The sequence below is a fragment of the Corvus kubaryi genome, unplaced genomic scaffold (assembly GCF_017639235.1).
Source record: "Corvus kubaryi isolate FWS band 111438036 unplaced genomic scaffold, C.kubaryi_AGA036_p1.0 37249, whole genome shotgun sequence".
In the NCBI taxonomy this organism is placed as follows: domain Eukaryota; kingdom Metazoa; phylum Chordata; class Aves; order Passeriformes; family Corvidae; genus Corvus; species Corvus kubaryi.
In genome coordinates, this window is record NW_024581072.1 from 5,040,168 (window position 1) to 5,058,760 (window position 18,593).

At 38.3% G+C, this 18,593-nt stretch overlaps 1 protein-coding gene across 2 annotated transcripts in view; it reads left to right on the top strand.

Annotated features, from left to right (window-relative positions):
* The window catches only part of LOC121662412 (leucyl and cystinyl aminopeptidase), a 54,972-nt gene extending 41,625 nt beyond the window's left edge, over window positions 1–13,347 (top strand). For both annotated transcript variants that reach the window (XM_042023532.1, XM_042023531.1), the window contains 9 exons: window positions 2,511–2,671; window positions 5,213–5,301; window positions 5,985–6,165; window positions 6,531–6,687; window positions 8,066–8,250; window positions 8,908–9,069; window positions 10,439–10,579; window positions 11,587–11,668; window positions 12,685–13,347. In XM_042023532.1, the coding sequence (XP_041879466.1) occupies window positions 2,511–2,671; window positions 5,213–5,301; window positions 5,985–6,165; window positions 6,531–6,687; window positions 8,066–8,250; window positions 8,908–9,069; window positions 10,439–10,579; window positions 11,587–11,668; window positions 12,685–12,816 (1,290 nt within the window). In that variant the 3' untranslated portion in view covers window positions 12,817–13,347. The remainder of the gene's footprint in view (window positions 1–2,510; window positions 2,672–5,212; window positions 5,302–5,984; window positions 6,166–6,530; window positions 6,688–8,065; window positions 8,251–8,907; window positions 9,070–10,438; window positions 10,580–11,586; window positions 11,669–12,684) is intronic.
* The last annotated feature ends 5,246 nt before the right edge of the window (window positions 13,348–18,593 follow it).

The window sequence follows — 18,593 nt, forward strand, 5'->3', positions numbered from 1 at the left end:
CTGTGTGGAGGAGCCCACCAACTGGTTCTTTATGTGTTTTCTGATGCTTCTTACAATGTTTCCTTTTCCTTCTGTCCACTTCTGACTGCACCTCATTTTGTGGCTGAGTCTCTGGTATGGTTTGTGGGCTTCTTGCATGTGAGTGTTAATGCTGTCCATTTTGTGTTTTTACACAGCCTACACTTTCATATGCTTTCATATTCCCCTTGGTATTGCAGTGGATTAGTTTATATTTGGGCTTTTAATCCTTTTGGTTCCCTGAGAAGGTGTCAATTTTCTGCACTCCTTTCTTCCCACTGATTTTCTATTGCTGTTCTGAATTTACTGAAATGTACTGTCCCTGTGCCCATTTTCTTTTGCTTTGGTATTCATTCTGTCCAATATTTTTCTTCTTGTCTCTTGAATTCTTGTTTTCTCTTGCTTTCTGATGGTCTTTCACCTTCAAATTCTGAGCCAGATTCTGTTGACAGACAGCAAAATCTAGGCAGGCTTCATGGCTGATTATTTCCCCTGTCCTTGGTATCAAAGGTTCGTCCATTCTAGGAGCCTGATAGAAAGTTTTTGCTTAGTAATGTTTTCCCCCAGTAGATGTCTGAGTAATTAAACTTATGTGAACTATAAGTAAGTGAATAGGTCACACAAAATATTGTGTTCCTATCTGATCTTTGGGTTGTTTGATACCGTTATTAAGGCCCTTGAACTCTAGCCAGTGTCCAGGACTGTTAGAAGTTCCTTCAAAAAAGGAAAAGAAACAAAAATCTTTCAAAGTTTCAAGAGGTCGTAACTGTGTCTGGACTTCTTGATCATTCTCTGGTTTAGATATGTACTGTTTCACTGAGTCTTCCTTGTAACAATTAACTCATTAGTATTACCATGTATTGAGATACTTGGTATACTTCTCAGTTGTTTTCCATATGCATAGTAATAGTAAAAACAAACCTGTGATATTCAGCAAATTGACTGGCTCTTTTTTCCCTTGTGCTGCCATTAATTATGTCTAGGCTGAAGGTGTTTAAAAATTCAAACCATGAGAGTGTCATTTTCTTTGAACATAAATTTTTGTATACATTTTTCACATGGCAAAATGCACTATCATTTCTTAAGTCTTAACCTTCTCTGTGGAAATGGAACATAAAAGGCCCCTGTTAATCACAGTTGGAGTGAAGATGAGAAAATGCATGGGCATTAAAAGAAACATCAACATGGCAAGAAAACTTTGGTATACATTACCTAGAAGGATGAAATCATTTTCTTGTGTTGTTTTCATTGAAGTTAGGAGCTGCTGTTCAAAGAAGAGATGTCAAGAAAATATTGACAATAAATTCTTGCGAAGATGAACTGTGAACCAATAATTTCAAATAATTGGTTTATTTCAGGTGATTTGGGATTTTATATTGGAATAGAATTATTTCAGCGGAGCAAATTTCAAAGTTACTCATGTGTCTACAGATTACACACAAACCTTTCTGCCAGTCTTTAGGTAGCCAGCAGTGGGCAACACTGTAGTACCAGTTAAAGCTTGAGATAATAAGACAGAGAAAGAGGATTTAGCCAGAGTGGTTTGGGGGAGTATGTAAAAAGTAAAAAAACCCAAACATGCAGACTTCAAATTCTATAAATCTGAAGTGTTTGATATAGAATTGCTTCTCTGAAATTGAAACCCCTGTTGAAGGTTTATGGTCATTCTCTACATAAATAGTATCGTATTTTCCCATAAGGGTGAACTGTACATATTACAGGCTTGAACAGAGAACAGTGGGCAGTAAGATGCTTCTCTGAACTATTGAAAGACACAGTATAGGTTGGTAAAAGTTAATGTAACTTGAATAATGATGTATTAATTTCCTTATGTTCCTGATAGCTCAGCCTAAAACACATTTTTGCAAGTTGGGGGACATACTATCTTTTTCAGGGTAAAATGTTTTCTCTGCTAAAAAAGAGATGGTAATACATAGCCATTATAAAGTACTTGTTCTCAGAGGGGATGTTCCTTAGAGATTAGAAGATTAGAAGTCAAAGGTAAAGCTATGCAAAGGCTGGTAAGTGGTAGGGGGAAAAAATAAATTTATAAAGGATATGTGGGTTTGTTGTACAAATACCATCGCTGTACTTCGATTTCTAATATTAATTTCAGAATTTAAAAAAGATTTTTCAACTTGAAACACTCGCATAATGTCAGCATACCAATAAGGAAAGAGAAAGGATGGGAAGAGTTTGGGATCTTACTGTAGCTTTCTCTTCTGTAACATTGTCTCTCCACCCTTACTACAATATCAGTTCAACTTACCTGATGTTTCCAGTTTGTCTTTCTACTGCTTGGCTAGGATTCCCTCAACTTAAAATAAAAACTACTTGCTCCCCTAAATTGTTGCTTATGAAATGTACAAGTTTGCTGTCAAAGCAACTGTTTACAGATGCAAAATCATGCTACCACTTAATCGGTAACTTAAGAAGAAAGTTAAGTGTTCTCCATTTGCTATTTTCTTGTTATGTTATGATTGTTTTTACAGATTACCAATGGAACACTAGATGTAAAAAAAATGATGAAGACTTGGATTGTGCATAAAGGATTTCCTTTAGTCACTGTTGTCCGAAAGGGAAAGATTATTTCAGTACAACAAGAGAAATTTTTGTATCGTGTGGAACCAGAAAATTGGACATCAGATGCAAGGTTATTACCTTCTCAATACCTTTTATCCATTAAAAGCAAGCTGCTGTCTTAAACCTTGTGTATCTTTCTCACTTGTATTCAGGCCTTTTAGTGTTTCCTTTGGAGGCAGGTAGTAATAGAGAATTCAGCACAGAAACTCACACATCTAGTATCTACCTGAAGACCCATGTCTATTTCCACTGAAGCAACTGGTAAAAATTGGTGACACCCTTTGTAATCTGAGTTTCTTACATGCATCCTTTCCTGAAGCTTTTAAGCTTGACATCATGAGTTGGCTTTCAATACCAAAAGGCAGATCTCATAAGTAAAGGTTTCTCTACATTTGAGGAAGTTCTGTGTGTTTAACAAGAATCTGAAGAAAGGCAGGTTGCAGAAGTTTTACAGAAGTTACAGATGCATGCATCCTACTTTAGAGCTTCTGCTTCTTACTGCCAAAACTCAGTGTACATCTTGGGCTTTGCTAGAGGAAAGTAGAGAATCTCAAATCAATGCTTTCTTGGCTTTGAAATTTTAAGATGACACTAATGCATGACATCAAATGACTGAATATATAACAGAGGCAACATCCATTGTACCAAAACCTAAAAGGAAGTACATATGCAAATACTGAAGAAGCAAAGATGTGGCAGTTGGTAATTTTAAAATTTCATTTACTACAAATATAACTTACCTTATTACCCTCAAAAGTGTTCTAACAAAAATATGAAAGTGTGAATTCTTCTGGGATTTTGCTGGTTTTATTCAGTTGTTTGAAGTTCTAACAGGAACTGAGTCCTTTGCACCATCTTGCAAAAATTAGGTCTGTGAAAGAAATTTGTCTCTTGAAATGTAGGAATTTAGAGGGCTCTGTTTTATTTTGGTTATGCGCAGGAAGAAAAGCAATGTTGGGTTGACAGATAAGGGAGGAAGGGAAAGATTTTTTAATCTAAGTAATTTCTGTTTCTAATTGATGTAAATTTGGTGCATGCATGAAAAGGTTTTGAAGAAGAGCACTCTGTGTGAGTCATACATAGAGGGGGTCCCTGTCAAAATCAAATTAATATGTGCAGCTTCTTTCATCCCACTCAGACCTGTGTTTTCTCTAAATAGCCAAGTCCTTATCATCATTATGAGCCTCCTTAGCACTTATTCTTCCAGCTTGCAGTTCACTTAAGAAAGTCTTTGTGGTATGCAATTAATTATGGTTTCTATACCATGGATTGGTATCTGAGTCTTGTACTTGGATCATTTTTTATTTTAGTTAAAACTTGTAAAAGATCAGAAAAACAATGTTGGACTCAGGTAAAAATAGTACTGGATGAATTTCTGATGCAGCCAGAGATTTACTGTCTATATGATTTTGGACAAGCTACCTAGCATGCTGGAACTGGGAAAGAAGTACTAGGAAAAGTGGAGTCCATCAGGGGTCCATATTGGGACTGCTGCATTTTAAGATCTTCATCAATGACGTTCACAGTGAGATCAAGTGCCCCTGCAGAGAATTTGTGGATGACACCAAGCTGAGCAGTGCAGTTGATGTGCTTGGGGGAAGGGATGCTATCCAGAAGGATCTGGACAAACTTGAGCAGTGGACCCTTGGTCAGGGCAGCCTCTGATATCAACAGGCTGGGGGATGAGCAGATCAAGAGCAGCCTTGTAAAGGAGGACTTGGGGGGACTGGTGGTACTGGACACAAGTCAGCAGTGTGCACACACAGCCCAGAATTCCAGCTGTATCTTGAGGTGCATCCAAAGCAGTGTGGGCAGCAGGGGAGGGAGGGGATTCTGCCCCTCTGCTCCCCTCTAGTAAGACCCCACCTGGAACACTGCATCCAGCTCTGGGGTCCCCAGCACAGGAAGGACAGGGACCTGTTGGAGTGAGTCCGGATGAGGTTCACAAAAATGATCAGATGGACAGAACACCTCTCGTACAAGGACAGACAAGACAGTTTGGGCTGTTCGCCCTGGAGGACAAAAGGCTCTGGGGAAAACTCACTGCACTCTTTCAGGTACTTAAAAGAAAGATGGGGACAGACATTTTAGCAGGTCCTGTAGTGATAGGACAAGGAGCAATGGTTTTAAAATAAAAAAGGGTAGATTTAGACTATACTATAAGGAATAGTATTTTTACAGTAAGGGTGGTGAAACAGTGGCAGTGGTAGCCCAGGGAGGTGGTCAATGCCCCATCCCTGAAAACATTCAGGGCCAGGTTGAATGGGACTCTGAGCATCATGATCTAGTTGAAGATGTCCCTGCTCATTGCAGGGGAGCTGAACTAGATGACCTTAAAAGGTCTTTTCTAAAACCTTTTCTTCCAAGCTGTTCTATAAAATTTACTCATTTCTCAACATGGTGGAACTAAAAAATTAATTTCTGTGCATGCTGTGCATTTATTCTTTCATCATGTCCTGATTATATAGGTGAGATTTATACTTTATTATTCTAGCATTCAGTGATTCTAGTATTACTAGTATACAAAAGTGCTTAAAATGAAACAAAACAAACCATTCAAGAGCGATAGTATGTATATAGTATGTCAGTTAACATTTGTTTTCCTTTGCAGTTACCTGTGGCATATTCCTCTCACTTACATTACAAATAGGTGCAACTTTACCCATTGTACTAATGCATATTTACTGGATCAGAAGTCAGGTATGTGACTCATAACTTTGGTAGCAAGTTGACATGATTTTTCTGAGAACACCCTTGAGTAAGATGTGAAGGTGAAAACATACAGGTACAAAGTAATTACAGAGATCTGGAGCAAAGCACTGCTGCTGTTGTCATCATCAGAGAGTTGGTTCCCTATAGCATGTATGTATAAATAAATGACAGCAACTGGAACAGAAGCACAGGTTTGAAATTTGTAAAAGCCTATGCTTCTCATCACAGTGCATACACACAATCTCTCAAACTGCAGGGTCTTTAGAGAGCAAGAAATGTGAAAGTTGGTCTGCCGGTTTGTTGAAATGTTAGGAAGTAACTTTCCACTGAAATATTTATTTTATTTAATTGTGTAGGAAGATACTGTATTTGGAACAGTAGATGGGGCTGTTTGAAAGAAGGACTGGACAGAAGGAGAGGAATTAACTGATGCAGCTTGGGGCAGACTGTGATAATGTTCATTCAATCAGATGTAGGAAGAAGGATGAGGAAGTACAACCTGGAATTTTTGAGCCTTTCGAAACCTTTGTACTGGCTTTTCCTTCTTCGTAGTACGGGGAAATAGCATGAAAGAATTCACTCTCTGAAACTAGTCTACTTCATAGACTTTGATTTGAACAAACAGTTGTTAAATATTTGTTTCTGCTGATAACATACTGTCTGTCCACTAGCTGTCATTGAACTTCCAGAAGAGGTGGAATGGATAAAATTCAATGTGGACATGAATGGCTATTACATAGTACACTATGCTGAAGACTGGAAAATACTGATTGACCTGTTGAAAAAAAACCACACTGCTCTGAGTCCTAAAGACAGAGCGAATTTGATCAACAATATCTTCAACCTTGCACGGTAAGACTTCTGTATGGGACAACAGGTTTAATACTTGTTTGGAGTTTTTTCCAAGTCAGAAGACATGAGATTTGGTTTCTAGAAACAACTGCATTAGAGACATTTTAATTCAGTCAATAGCCTTGTTGGAACTGTTCACTGATGCTTCCATATTGGTGCTAGATGTTATCTTCCTGTTCTTTATAGCATCATCTATTTATTGGGATCACATAGAGCCACATGATAGTTTCCATTTCTGGCAGACACTGTTTTCTTTAGTGTCTTATTTCTCTGTTAGTGTAATGGAAAGCATCAGTTCTGATCTTGTTTCAGGGAGTACATTTGTTTTGTAATCCATTTTAATGTTTGTTTTCATTTACCCATAGTCTAGGAAGAGAGTCTCTGGAAAAGGCCTTTGAGTTGATTGATTACCTTAACAAAGAGAACTGCACTGCACCACTTACTCAAGCTTTGTTTCAGCTGAGTCTTATATACAACCTTTTAGACAAAAAGGGTGAACAACAACTGGCAGGACGAGTCATGGTATGTCTTACTTTTTCATAAATTATAATTTGAAATAATTAGCTATAATGTTCTTTATAGTTACATTATCTTTTTACGTGTTGACTGCTGAACATACTCAGTAATTTCACTAAGTTGGATGGGGATTCTAGAGAGTTACCAGTCTTGCCAGCTTTTTCTAATGATTTCTTTTCAAAATGCTACATTTTTTGGATCAGCTTCTTCCCCTCTCCTTCCCCTGTTTCCATACCATACCCATATGCCCCAAACTGTTTTGTAGGGAGTGTGGTGCAGTGGGAACACAGTGGTGTCTGGGGCTATCTTAAAGTGTCCATACAGGTCAATTTAGCACAAATATGTAATTAAACAGAATCCATGTACTTTTCTTATATAGAAAAGTTATTTTCAAAAGTTAGAGTGGCTGGAAATCTAATTGCTCTGTAGAGAGACAGGAGAAAAAAATTGTACTGTTTTCTGTAAAAATAGAAACACAAGGATAGTTGTCACTGTTCTGTTCCAGTTGTGTAATAGATTAATACAATATAGTGCTACAGGCTTTGCAGTGAAATCAATACTGTAGGTTCAGTTCTTGAAGAGGATATGTCTTATCATTTCTCTGTTTACCTTCTTATTATGGAGCTTCTTCTCCGTATTCATGCACTGGTTTAAAATGATCCTTGCTGCTTTATGTTGTAAAATGTCAGTAAAGGGATTTAGTCTATAAGAAAATTATTAAATGATTAGGTAAAATAGCAGGTGTTTTTTCTTTATGCTAGGTAGGGATAATTAGCAAGTGCTTAAGGAAACATAAGAAACAAAAAGCACTCTTTTAATTTACCCAAAGTTGTTACATACCTGCTATAAACATCCCACACTCTGGTTTGCAATGCAGTGTCTATGCAGTTTTATTTAAGTTCAAAAGTTTCAGCTGAGATGCGGTAGCTGATCAGGCATCCAGCTGTGGTTTTGGCAAGCTACAGAACTACAAAACTGAAGGGTGTTCAGCCTATAGACAGACAAAAGTTGTTTCTTTGTGTTAAACAAAGGTATATTAACTGTGACTTGGTAAAGTTAAAAGAAACATACAGAAGTTGTAGTTAGTTGAGGTTGTAAGCTGTTTACAAGCCAGCCTGAGCCATGGCTTGAAGAGTAGTCTTAAGTTTCCGTGTGCAATTTAAGATGTAACCTGGCCCACCTTTCAGATTTATGTGCTATGTGATACTTATTCCTACAGTTAAGAAACAACATGCGTAAATTGGAATAAATAGATGAAAAACTACAATGTGTAGCTTCCACAGTTCTAAAGCTCAACTTTTTTTTCTTATTTTAAACTAATTTTGTATATAAAAAATCCTCTTGGAAGGAATTAACTATTGCTAGTAAGTTTTTCCTCCTTTAGCGTAGAATAGAGCACTTGCTTGGGGATAAAATTGATCAACAGCACTGGACAGATGATGGGACCTTGTCTGAACGAGAGCTCCGGTCAACACTGCTGGCTTTTGCCTGCACCCATGATATAAGAAACTGTAGAACAACTGCCACTGAGATGTTTGAGACGTGGATGAAGTCTAACGGAACAATAAGGTACCACAAAAACTGAGTTTCCACTTCTTTTACTCATCTGTTTTCCTGTTACACTGCCACCATTATATTGGGGAAAGATACCCCAACAACAAACAGAACAATGAAAAAAAACCCCCATCACACCACCCCACCTGCTTAGTATTGATAAAGAACATAAATCTGTCTTTAACTGTTCCATGTGTAAAAGTAATTGCTGTTTCACAGTGAGAGGATGACTGCGCTAGACTTTGTCTCCAGTGTCATTAAGTGTGACAGCAAAACCAGCCACAAATTGCTGTCATCTGCCTTTCCTGAGCTACATGTTGAGAGAAGATTACTTAGTGGCAAAGCCAAAGCACACTTTTTTATCATGCAGAATTCATTCTGCACTGGATTCATTTGTGTTTTGAGTCATAGAAAATTCTCAGGTTTTTTGTACAATTTACTTTGTTTTCATGCAACTAAATTATTTGCTTTTTCCTAGTGACTGAAAGTATTAGATTGGCATGAATTCAGTCCAGCAAACTTTAACAATTGCTGCAGAATCAAATTGCTCGAAAGAGAGGCATCTCTTTCAGGTTAATCTTTTAATTTTGTGACTTCTTTCTTCTTTTCTCAGGTGAGCATTTTTGTGCCCCCTTAGTTTATTTGTTTTGTTGATTTTGTTTTTCCCTGTAGTCTGCCTAGTGATGTTATGAAAGCCATATTTGCAGTTGGAGCCAAGTCTAATGATGGCTGGGAATTCCTCCTGAAGATGTACTCCTCTTCAGTTTCTGAAGCAGAGAAAAGCAAAATGATTAAAGCCTTGGCCAGCACAGAAGATGCCAGAAAGCTGATCTGGTATGAAGAAGCCAAAAAGTTGTATGCTGTGTGAATTACAAGTGATAACAATCTTCTTGGAAAAGTGCATTGTCTTTTTTCTACTGCTGAAAACATTTCTGATTGCTAAAGAAAATCCATCCAAATGTTTTGCACAGGCTTCTATACACATGAAGAACCTGACATTTTTTACTTGAAAATAACTTATGTAATAGAGAAGCACAAAAGACCAAATTCTGAATATGCATAAAGAGGAAAGAATTTAACTGAAAGGCTTTGTACTACTGGTAACAGAAAATTTTAGATTTTGCAGTATGGGTAACAAAATTGCAGGCTGTTCTATAGAACCTTAAAAGATTAGTATACCTTTATAATCAAAAACTAGTTGATGTCCGTTTCCCGCGCTTTCACATGTCGGAGGAAGATAACTTCAAGGGATGGGACTATGCAATTACACGAATTTATTGTTTAAAATAACAAATGCATCAGTCGAGGCGTGAGATTTTACAACACCTCCGAGTAATGGCGACTAGTCACAAGATTTAGGGTTACATAATAATTTATAACTTTCTAATCCAATAGATACTTAAAACGACACTTTGTTTTGGATTTATGACCTATCACCTGTGGCACTTCTCACTGCAATGCAGCTGTGTCTTGACCAGTAACTTCTCATGTCACGTACACACAGATGTCTCTCTTATACCATCTACATTCTTAACTTAAACTATATAAAACCATACTATTATATTTTAAAACCCTTCACCAAAACACCCAGTGTACAATTTTACTTATAATGATAGGAACACAAGTTTGTAATCCTTTTGCTTAAAGTCCACAAATCTCTGTCAATTAAGCCAGACCTAGTCTCTTCCAGGGTTGTAAATCAAAGCCTCCTTTAATTGCAGGAGTTTCTACTCCTCTGTCTCCCACAAGTTGAGGTATTTTTTTGCTTGGGTTTTTTTTTCTTTTCTTTTTCCCTTTCTTTAGGTGACATTTTGACTTTACATTATGTTCCCCTCTATGGACTAAATCTCAGTACTTCATAGAGAGCACAAACTTCTCCTGCTAATCCAGCTTCCCTCTCTTACCTCTTTGATGTATTGTTTTTCTTTTACAAACTATTAGAATTTACTTCATCTTTTCCAACACCAATGAAAATTCAGGTACTTGGTTTAGAGCTAAGGTCACTCTGATTTCTGGAAATTAAAGCTGAGTAAGTACAGTTGTTGTAATAAAATGTAACATCGGTTTCTTCCAGATGCCAGAAGTTGCTTGCTTGATGTATTATGTAAACTTTTTCCATCTAATTGAGGACTTTTGGGAAACCCATGTGAACATATGAATAGAAGTTTTTTTCCTGTCTCTTTTCATATGCTTTGTCTCCTAGGCTAATGCAGAACAGTCTTGAAGGAGAAATCATCAGGTCACAGGAGCTTTCACATATCATAGCAACTGTTAGCCAGAGTTTGCCTGGGTATTTGCTGGCCTGGGACTTCGTCAAAGAGAACTGGGAAAAGCTTGTACGAAAGTAAGGCTTTTCATGCAGCTGAAACTTCAAACTCACAGTGGCAAAAGCACCTGTTTGTTTCTTTCAAACAAGACAATGAATAGTTGCATTCATATAAAAAGATTCATATTAAAATAGTAAATAATGTTTTAAAATCAGAGGTTACAAACATAACTTGCTACGTAAGTTTTGAAGTCTCACCAGTTGTTGATGGGACTTTGGAGCTTCCTAGAACCTCAGCATAATTCTAAACAATCTTGATCTTAATTTTCCGTGAAAGGTTGCTGTCTCTAAGATGATTGGTTCAGTTGCAGGATATTTATGTGGATCAGATGGATTCAGAAGATGATCCAGAGAATTAATTCAGCATTTATTTTTTCTGCATTGTTACAGCACTCCTAAAACCAAGTAACCAAAATATCCCACTTGCTTCAGAAATCTGTTCTCTTTAACTGGGTTTGAAGGGTACCCAGCAGGAAAGCTGACCCCCCCCAAGTCTTCAAAATCTAACAGTACTAGAAACCTGTATTTCTAAATCCCAGCTTTGATTTTAAACAGTTTCACATTACTAAAAAAGTTTCTCCTCAGTGAAAACTTCTGCTCTAGGAAGCCCTTCATAACCAATATTACAAAGTTACTTCACTTGAAACGAAACCTGGTTGCAAGTTCAATTATAGTAGAGCTTTAGAACACATACATACCACAAATACGGATCTTGATATTCATTGTATGGTGTCCTCAGTTCTTTACTATTTGACTTGTGATAGAAGTTTGAAAATTTTCCATGGCTTTTGCTCTTATGTTACATTTTTAGAGGGAATAGGGAGCTAGAGGCTTGGATTTCTAGGACGGTATATTTCTTTTGAAAAATAAGGTTTGTAGTTGTAATGTAAGGCACTGAATTTAAGTGCTTTTAATAATTTCCAACTGCTAAACAAAAATGTAGAAATAGTAGAAAAGAATGTATACATTTACCAAAACTCCATCTTAAAGTGTCTCCTAGCTGAAAATACTTGTTTGTCTTTCAGGTTTCACCTAGGCTCATATACTATCCAGAATATCATTAGCTGGTCAACTTCTCAGTTTGCAACGAAGGCACATCTGCTTGAGGTTGGTGGCTCAATCTACCAGAAAGGGGTATCTTCTAGGGCCAATGATGTTTTCATTTAGTTGAACGATGATGAATACACATGTTCACATGTTATTTATATCCTCGACACCCTTTTGTGAGGATATACATCAGTTGCTTTCCCTATTCCAAACATGGCAAATATATCCATAAACACTGGGAGATTATATACTGAGTCTGTGACAGAGTTGCATTACAGAGTTGAACGCAGTTATTGGTTTATACTGTTGTGTTTTCCTATGCACTGGAACACACTGTCTCACAAAATAATGATTTGATCTGTATATAATTTTGGTCTAGAATTTGTAAACAAGCTATGCTTTTTGTACCTCTGAAATGTGATACATTTTTATGTGCCATAAAATGGCAAACCAAAAATGGCTTTATGCTGTTTTTTCCTGTCAGCAATCCCAAAGAGTTATAGTGGAAATTGAGTATCAGTCAATAATTGTTTAATAGCTTTTAGAAAGCTCTGTCATCTTCTCTAACAAGGTCTTGAAGTTAATATATCAAGAATCATTCAAGATTTAGTCTAATGTTTTCATTCAGATAATTTGGTAGAGATAGTTGTTAATGGTTTGACCTATAATACTTTAACTGTTAGCATTGACAGGTATAATGATGATTGGGTGTGGGGGCTGTTCCAGAATGCTGAAGAGGGTTGCTTGCAACAACCAATTCTGTGTCACAGAATAGGACTCATTTTCCAGAACTCTGCGTACTCTCTGTTGGCTTTGTGATATGGTAAATCAATTTCTGTTTATTGGTGAAATGATATATTGAAAACGAATGAGTTATGGCTGCTGTATTCATGAAAAATGCTTTTCTTTCATTTTGGGAGCTCCTTTGAGAGGTTTACTTACTGCATAGATACAAACAATTCTCAAAAATTGATTTTCTGCAACATGTGTGTAGCCTTTGCTACTGAACCTATTTGTCTGGCTAGTGTTGATTTTAATTAAGATCTTCTTTTTCTTTCTTTTTTCTTGCTATGCAGGTCAAGTCATTTTTTGAGTCAAAGTCAGAGGAGAGTTCTCAACTGCGTTGTGTAAAAGAGGCAATTGATACAATTCAGCTCAATATCCAGTGGATGGAGAGAAACTTGGCAAAGCTACAAGAACTGCTATAGTACATATAATACTGTGCTGTGTCAGCCATTTAGGAGCTCTGTGAGCAGTTACTGTGTTTCATTTGCAAAAGCCAGGGTGAAACCAGGCATCACTGCAACATTGCACTATTAAGGAGTCTAGATAGCTCAGGGCATGTCTCAGATAAATTTTTATTTTCCTTGAAGCATTTTTGAGCAATATGTAAGTATTTACCCTGAAACTGTTTTCATCTATAGACCAAACATCTGCACAAATGATTAAATATAATTTTATATGTTAAACTTACGCCCTTTCTTTTGGGGTTGTGTTACAATTTCTTGGCGGTGGGTTAATATTGGCAGTCAGGTAAGAAAGAAAGAGTTACCGTGAACTGTTACTATTTTGCAGACTGCTCATTGAGCAGTAGATTTTTGTTCTTAATGCAAAACTGTATGTGGTTTCCACATTTGTAGATATAGAAGCTGTTGTGAAACAGAATTGTATTTCAGGTATGTAAGTAGTAGTGAATGTTACAAAGTTTGAGAGGTGAAATAAATACAATTCCAATTTGATTTAAGTTTAGATTTTTTATTTTCATGGTGTTCTTTAGGAATTACACATAAAAAAATAAATCTTGTGCTAATAGTATACAATTTGATATATAAAGTGGCTGGATAGTAGTATGGAAAAGAAGAAACAGAAAGCAAAACCAAGTGTTTTAGATATGGGATTTCCAGGAACAATGGTGTGACTTTGGAACTTCTACTCTGAATTTATCAGAGAGTTTTGAGAATCTCATCATTAATCATCAAACTTTAACTGATTTTGCTGTATTGGTCTCTGACCAACTGCACAAAATTGTATTTTTTCATGTTGGTTCATCTTTTAGACTGACTACTGATTTGTGCCCTTTTGATGACTGACTTCCAATTTCACCACTTGTTGCAGAGGATTTGCAGTTGATAGATACGTCAGTCACTTCATTTTTGTAAACTTCTGGTCTTTCATTGCCTTGCAAATCACAGTATAATGTGTCATCATTGCTCACTCTTTATGGCATTAGTTTTAGGAAAGCTTCTAATTTAGATTTTAATGATTTGTTTTTCTAATACTGTGAAAAATCTTGTGAGACAAATCCTCAAACTCCCTTAAAGAATAGGAGCTAAAACCCTAACGTGCTCCACTAGAAAGGCAAATACCTGCAGTGCAATCTGTGTCTTTCAGAAGTGGTGAAAAAACCCATTTTGGAGGTATAGTATATAAGTACAGTACATGCAAGAGTAAGCATACTTTTTTTCCTTTTCATTTCACTACCAATGTATCTTTTGTGGATTCATAGAAGCAGATTTAGAACTGTTGTTAAATTATGAAATGAGAATTGCAATTAAGTATATTCTTGGAGTTTTTATACTGTCATGTGTTATTACTTTGATTCCTCCTTTGTTTTAAATCTTTGGAATTCTACAGAAATACTATTTCCATCTTTGAGTATTTGTATGTGTGTGTGTGTATATATATACACATATATTTATATATCTCAGCTTTTTCTCCCTAATCACTTCTTAAATTAAATTAGAAGTCAGTGGTAAACTTCCACTTTTCTATCTTTTCTTTCCTCTCACATGTGTTTTATTTCATCCTTGGCCACAGTACTGAGTCTTTAAAAATTTAAAATCAAAACTGTGGAAGAGGATCCCATCTTCTTCCTGATTTCTGCTCTAGAATATTAAAAATCTACTATTCTATTAAAATGCTTTAGTGATAACTATGGAGAAATAACATGGAGCTGAGTTTTAGACAAGAAGGTGTACCAAAAAATTCTGGAAAGTTGGGGAGGTTTTTTTCATTTTACTATTTGTTGCATATGCATACTTTTGTCAGTTGTAGAGGTTTTTAAATTGTTTTTCTGTTAGGGAATCTCCAGCCCTATTAATAAGTTGTAGTGGAGACAGCTTCTTCCATGAGAAGTGCTTAAATATAATTCTCCTTTTTTGAGGGTATTGGGAATTGATGAAGACTGAATGGCTAAGACCTCGTGCAAGGCAGACAGCCTTTGTGGACAAGGCTCATGTTGGACATGGGCTTCGGGCAGGGTGAGGTGTCAGTGCAAGACAAAGAGCAGAAACTCAGTGTTAGGAAGGCTGTGAAAAAGCCACCAAGGGAAGGTGAGGACTGCCACTCCTCCCTGAGAGCCAGAGAGAGTTGGGTGTCCCATTAGTTGGGTTCTGGTTAGGGTTGGTATGAGGGTTAAGCTTAGCCATAGGTGCAGAACAAAGACTTGAACTGTTCAAGCTGCCCCAGGTAATGCAAGATCACATAAGTATAACAAAGTAATACTTAGTAAGTGAGACTACCAAGTGTAGGACATGAAATACTGGGGGCTGTACAAATAGGCTGAAGTGTAGTAAGCAGATGTTTCCATGGATGCCTTAGGAATTGATCTAATGAGCCAGCTTAGCAGTGCTTGAGAGATGACTCCAGAATTTAAAGATCTAGCAGGACTTCTGAAGAAGGATGTGTTCTTGGGACAGGGGTAATTGGGGAGTGAAGGGCGCTGTAACAACCCAAGCTTGGCCACTCCCAGAGGGATGTGGCTCCGACATTACCTTCAGTGTCTTTGATGCTATTGGAACAATTGTCCAGCTGCATCCATTCATTGGTGATGCAGCTCCTCAGCTCAGAGGCTGTGCAAGGACAGAGTGGCCACGTAGGATACTGTCTTTTACCTCCTCTTCAGCTCCGAGTCTCCAACCTCTTTGTTAAAGCTCTGAGGTGGCAAGAGGAGAAGGCTCCTCACATTAGCACCTGCAGCTGCAGAAGCTTTGTGTTCCAGCAAGCAGAAAGCAGAGCCCAAGGGTACTGCCAGCGTAGACACTTCTCTCCCATCACAACCAGCAGCAGGGATTTATTTACCTTGCCATTTCTTTCTACTCAGCATGTTCAGCCTCTTTCATACAGATCTCATCCAGTTCAGAGAACAAGTCATGGGGGATGTGCTGCTCATCCTGCTTGGTCCTGAGGATGAACTGTACCCACTGGGATGGGGTGTCTGGGGATAGAAGACAAAGCTGCATCCTGTTACTGTGGCTATCATGCTAACATGCAAAGTGGGCATCAGATGGGCACCAGTTCAGCCATAAATATTGGGCTTACCCCTAGGTCTGTGCAGGCTTGACCAGAGCCATGGAGAATAAACATCTGTTTCACCTCTGCATAAGGATAGACTGCTTCCCCCACATTTCCATTTTTAAAGGCAGGATCCCTCTAAGGAAGATGGATTTATCAAAATTATGCATTTAAACTACCTTAAATAAAATAAAAGTTTAGAAGTTTGGAAAAAGATCATCTTGCTGAACAATGCCACTTTCCCTCAGAAGAACAACTAGCCACGTGGACCTGCTTGCAGAAGACCTCATGTAGTGCCCACATAGCCCTAAGGAAGTTAGTGAATGATGTGGATTGTTACAGTGGTAGTCTGCTCTGTTGAAGCAAAATCCTCCTCTTTCTGATGCTTCCAGCTATGGGGTTCATGATGCCAATGGCTCTGCCTGACCAGTGGTATCTGCACACCCTTGCACAGGATTCCGTGCAAAAAAGTCTGCAAAAAAGTGGCATTCATTCTTGGTATTGGGGAGACAGTTGATGCAGAAACCACAGTTAAATTAGTGCATCAATCCAAGGAGGACATACCAACTTATCTTGATTTAATTTTCACTGTATCCCTCAATGGTACAGACTTGTCCTTTCTTCCAAGTCCATTTTGCTCAAGCTTTGCAACATGTGCTGGCAAGAGGTGTTCCTGAAATTATGAAACCTCTTCCCAAATTTCAGCTTTGGCTGGACAACTCAGGTTTGTTCATGACACAGCAGGTATTTTTTAAATATTTGCATGGCACAAGGCGACAAGGTCAAATCAGTCCCATAACAATGAACTCAAGAAAAAAAAAAAATCACAGACCAACGTCTGCAGGCATCACACCATTCTTCTGACCTCTCCAAGGTAGGAGCAGCCTCTGTGAGAAATCAAACTATGAATTATCCAGCTCTGGGGTCAAGGCTCACAGCAGAGCCTCTGGGGAGGCTTTCCCCTTTGGTTTAAAAGCTGTAATATTTTTTAAAGCCTGTGGAAATAACTCTGCTTATTCATGTAGTATCATGGCACATTTTGCTGCACATGCTGTAACACTGCACAGCTGGTGTAGGGACTTTGTGCAATGGACAAACACGCTACTGGTGGCCCTTCTACCAGGATCTCAGCAGAGACTCCTCTTCTGACTTCTCATACCGAATATTGACAGCCTTGCTCATCATTCCCCAGTTAGTTGCTGCCTCTTCATCTGTATAGCAGGAGGAAAGTACAAGCTGGGGCTGGGTGTGTACAGCTCCCTTATGTCCTCCTAAGCATCATCCACCCCTGCGTCCATTCAAGTCCATAACCATTACACCTCTGAATGCTTTCTCCTCCAGGCACAGTTCTAAAAACACGGACTTGTAGTTTTTCCCATACCCATATAAAACAGCCCATGACATCACCTGTAATGTATGCATTGGGAATCTGAAAGTATTTATTACAGAGGGAGAGGCTGAGAGTTTCAGACCAAAAATAAATCTCCTGCCTTGTTCCTGCACTTCCTAAGGGTGAGAAAAAAAAGGATGGGGCGGGGGTGGGGGAGGGGGTGGAATTTCCAAACTGGGAGAAAAAACCAAACCAAAGCAAAACCAAAAACCTGCAGTTTTGACCACAGCAAGTTTCAGTCTCCAAACGTTTCTCCAAAGTTCCAAACTTCTCCAAAGTTTCAGTCTCCTGCAAGCCTCCCCAGATCAAGCTTGGTCACAGGACGTGGCCATTAACAATAAAAGCTCTCAAGAACCTGCAAGGGTGAAACTTCAGCCCAATGAGGTTCAGACTTCCCTTGGTGCAAACACACTTTCCATGGAAAACCTTTCTGCTTTTTCTCCTCTTTTTCTCCTCTTTTTCTCCTCTTTTTCTCCTCTTTTTCTCCTCTTTTTCTCCTCTTTTTCTCCTCTTTTTCTCCTCTTTTTCTCCTCTTTTTCTCCTCTTTTTCTTCTCTTTTTCTCCTCTTTTTCTCTCTTTTTTTTCTCTTTTTCTCCTTTTCCTTTTGCAAAAGCCAAAGGCCTAGAGCTCATGCCCACCTCACCCAAAATACCATTGCTGGCACTGCATGAAGAATATTTCTGCCTTAAAAGCCAAAGAACTACAGCAACAAACAGAAGTATTTTTGCTTCTCTTTCCCCCTGTAACCAAGGCAGGGGAAGGGGATTACCAGATTTACTGAGTTCAAAGAAACAAAAACCCAGCCACATCTCTCACTCAAGTCCAACTGCAGCTTGAAGACGGGCAGCCTGGAGCCTTAAGCATGCTAAGGAATGTGAAAAACGAGGTTCACTCTCCTGTGAGAATTGAAAGAGTTTAATATAAAGACAATAAGAGACACATAAAATAAAGCAAAGAGGTAACGGCCAGGTGCCTTGGTGCTCTGCCAAGAGCACACCTGATGCTAGAGGTGAGTCCTTTTTATACCATTTTTACTGTCTGTTCTCTATTCATATTAAAACTTTTCCTGGAGCTGTTCTGCATGGCCACTCCTTGGTTCTGCCTTTTTAGAGCATGCGTAGTCTTCTGCCTTGTGGTTTTATTTCTTTTGATTCTTGGGGTTGGGCCCGCTAGGTAAGAGTCGATGGTAGGGTGGATCTCTTAATTCTCCAGACAGTCAGGGCTGATTGCAGCTTTGGGCCTCTTTGCCCCCCGGGCAGAGCGGTGATAGCGGCTCTCGGACTCTCCTGGCCGCCCGTTCTC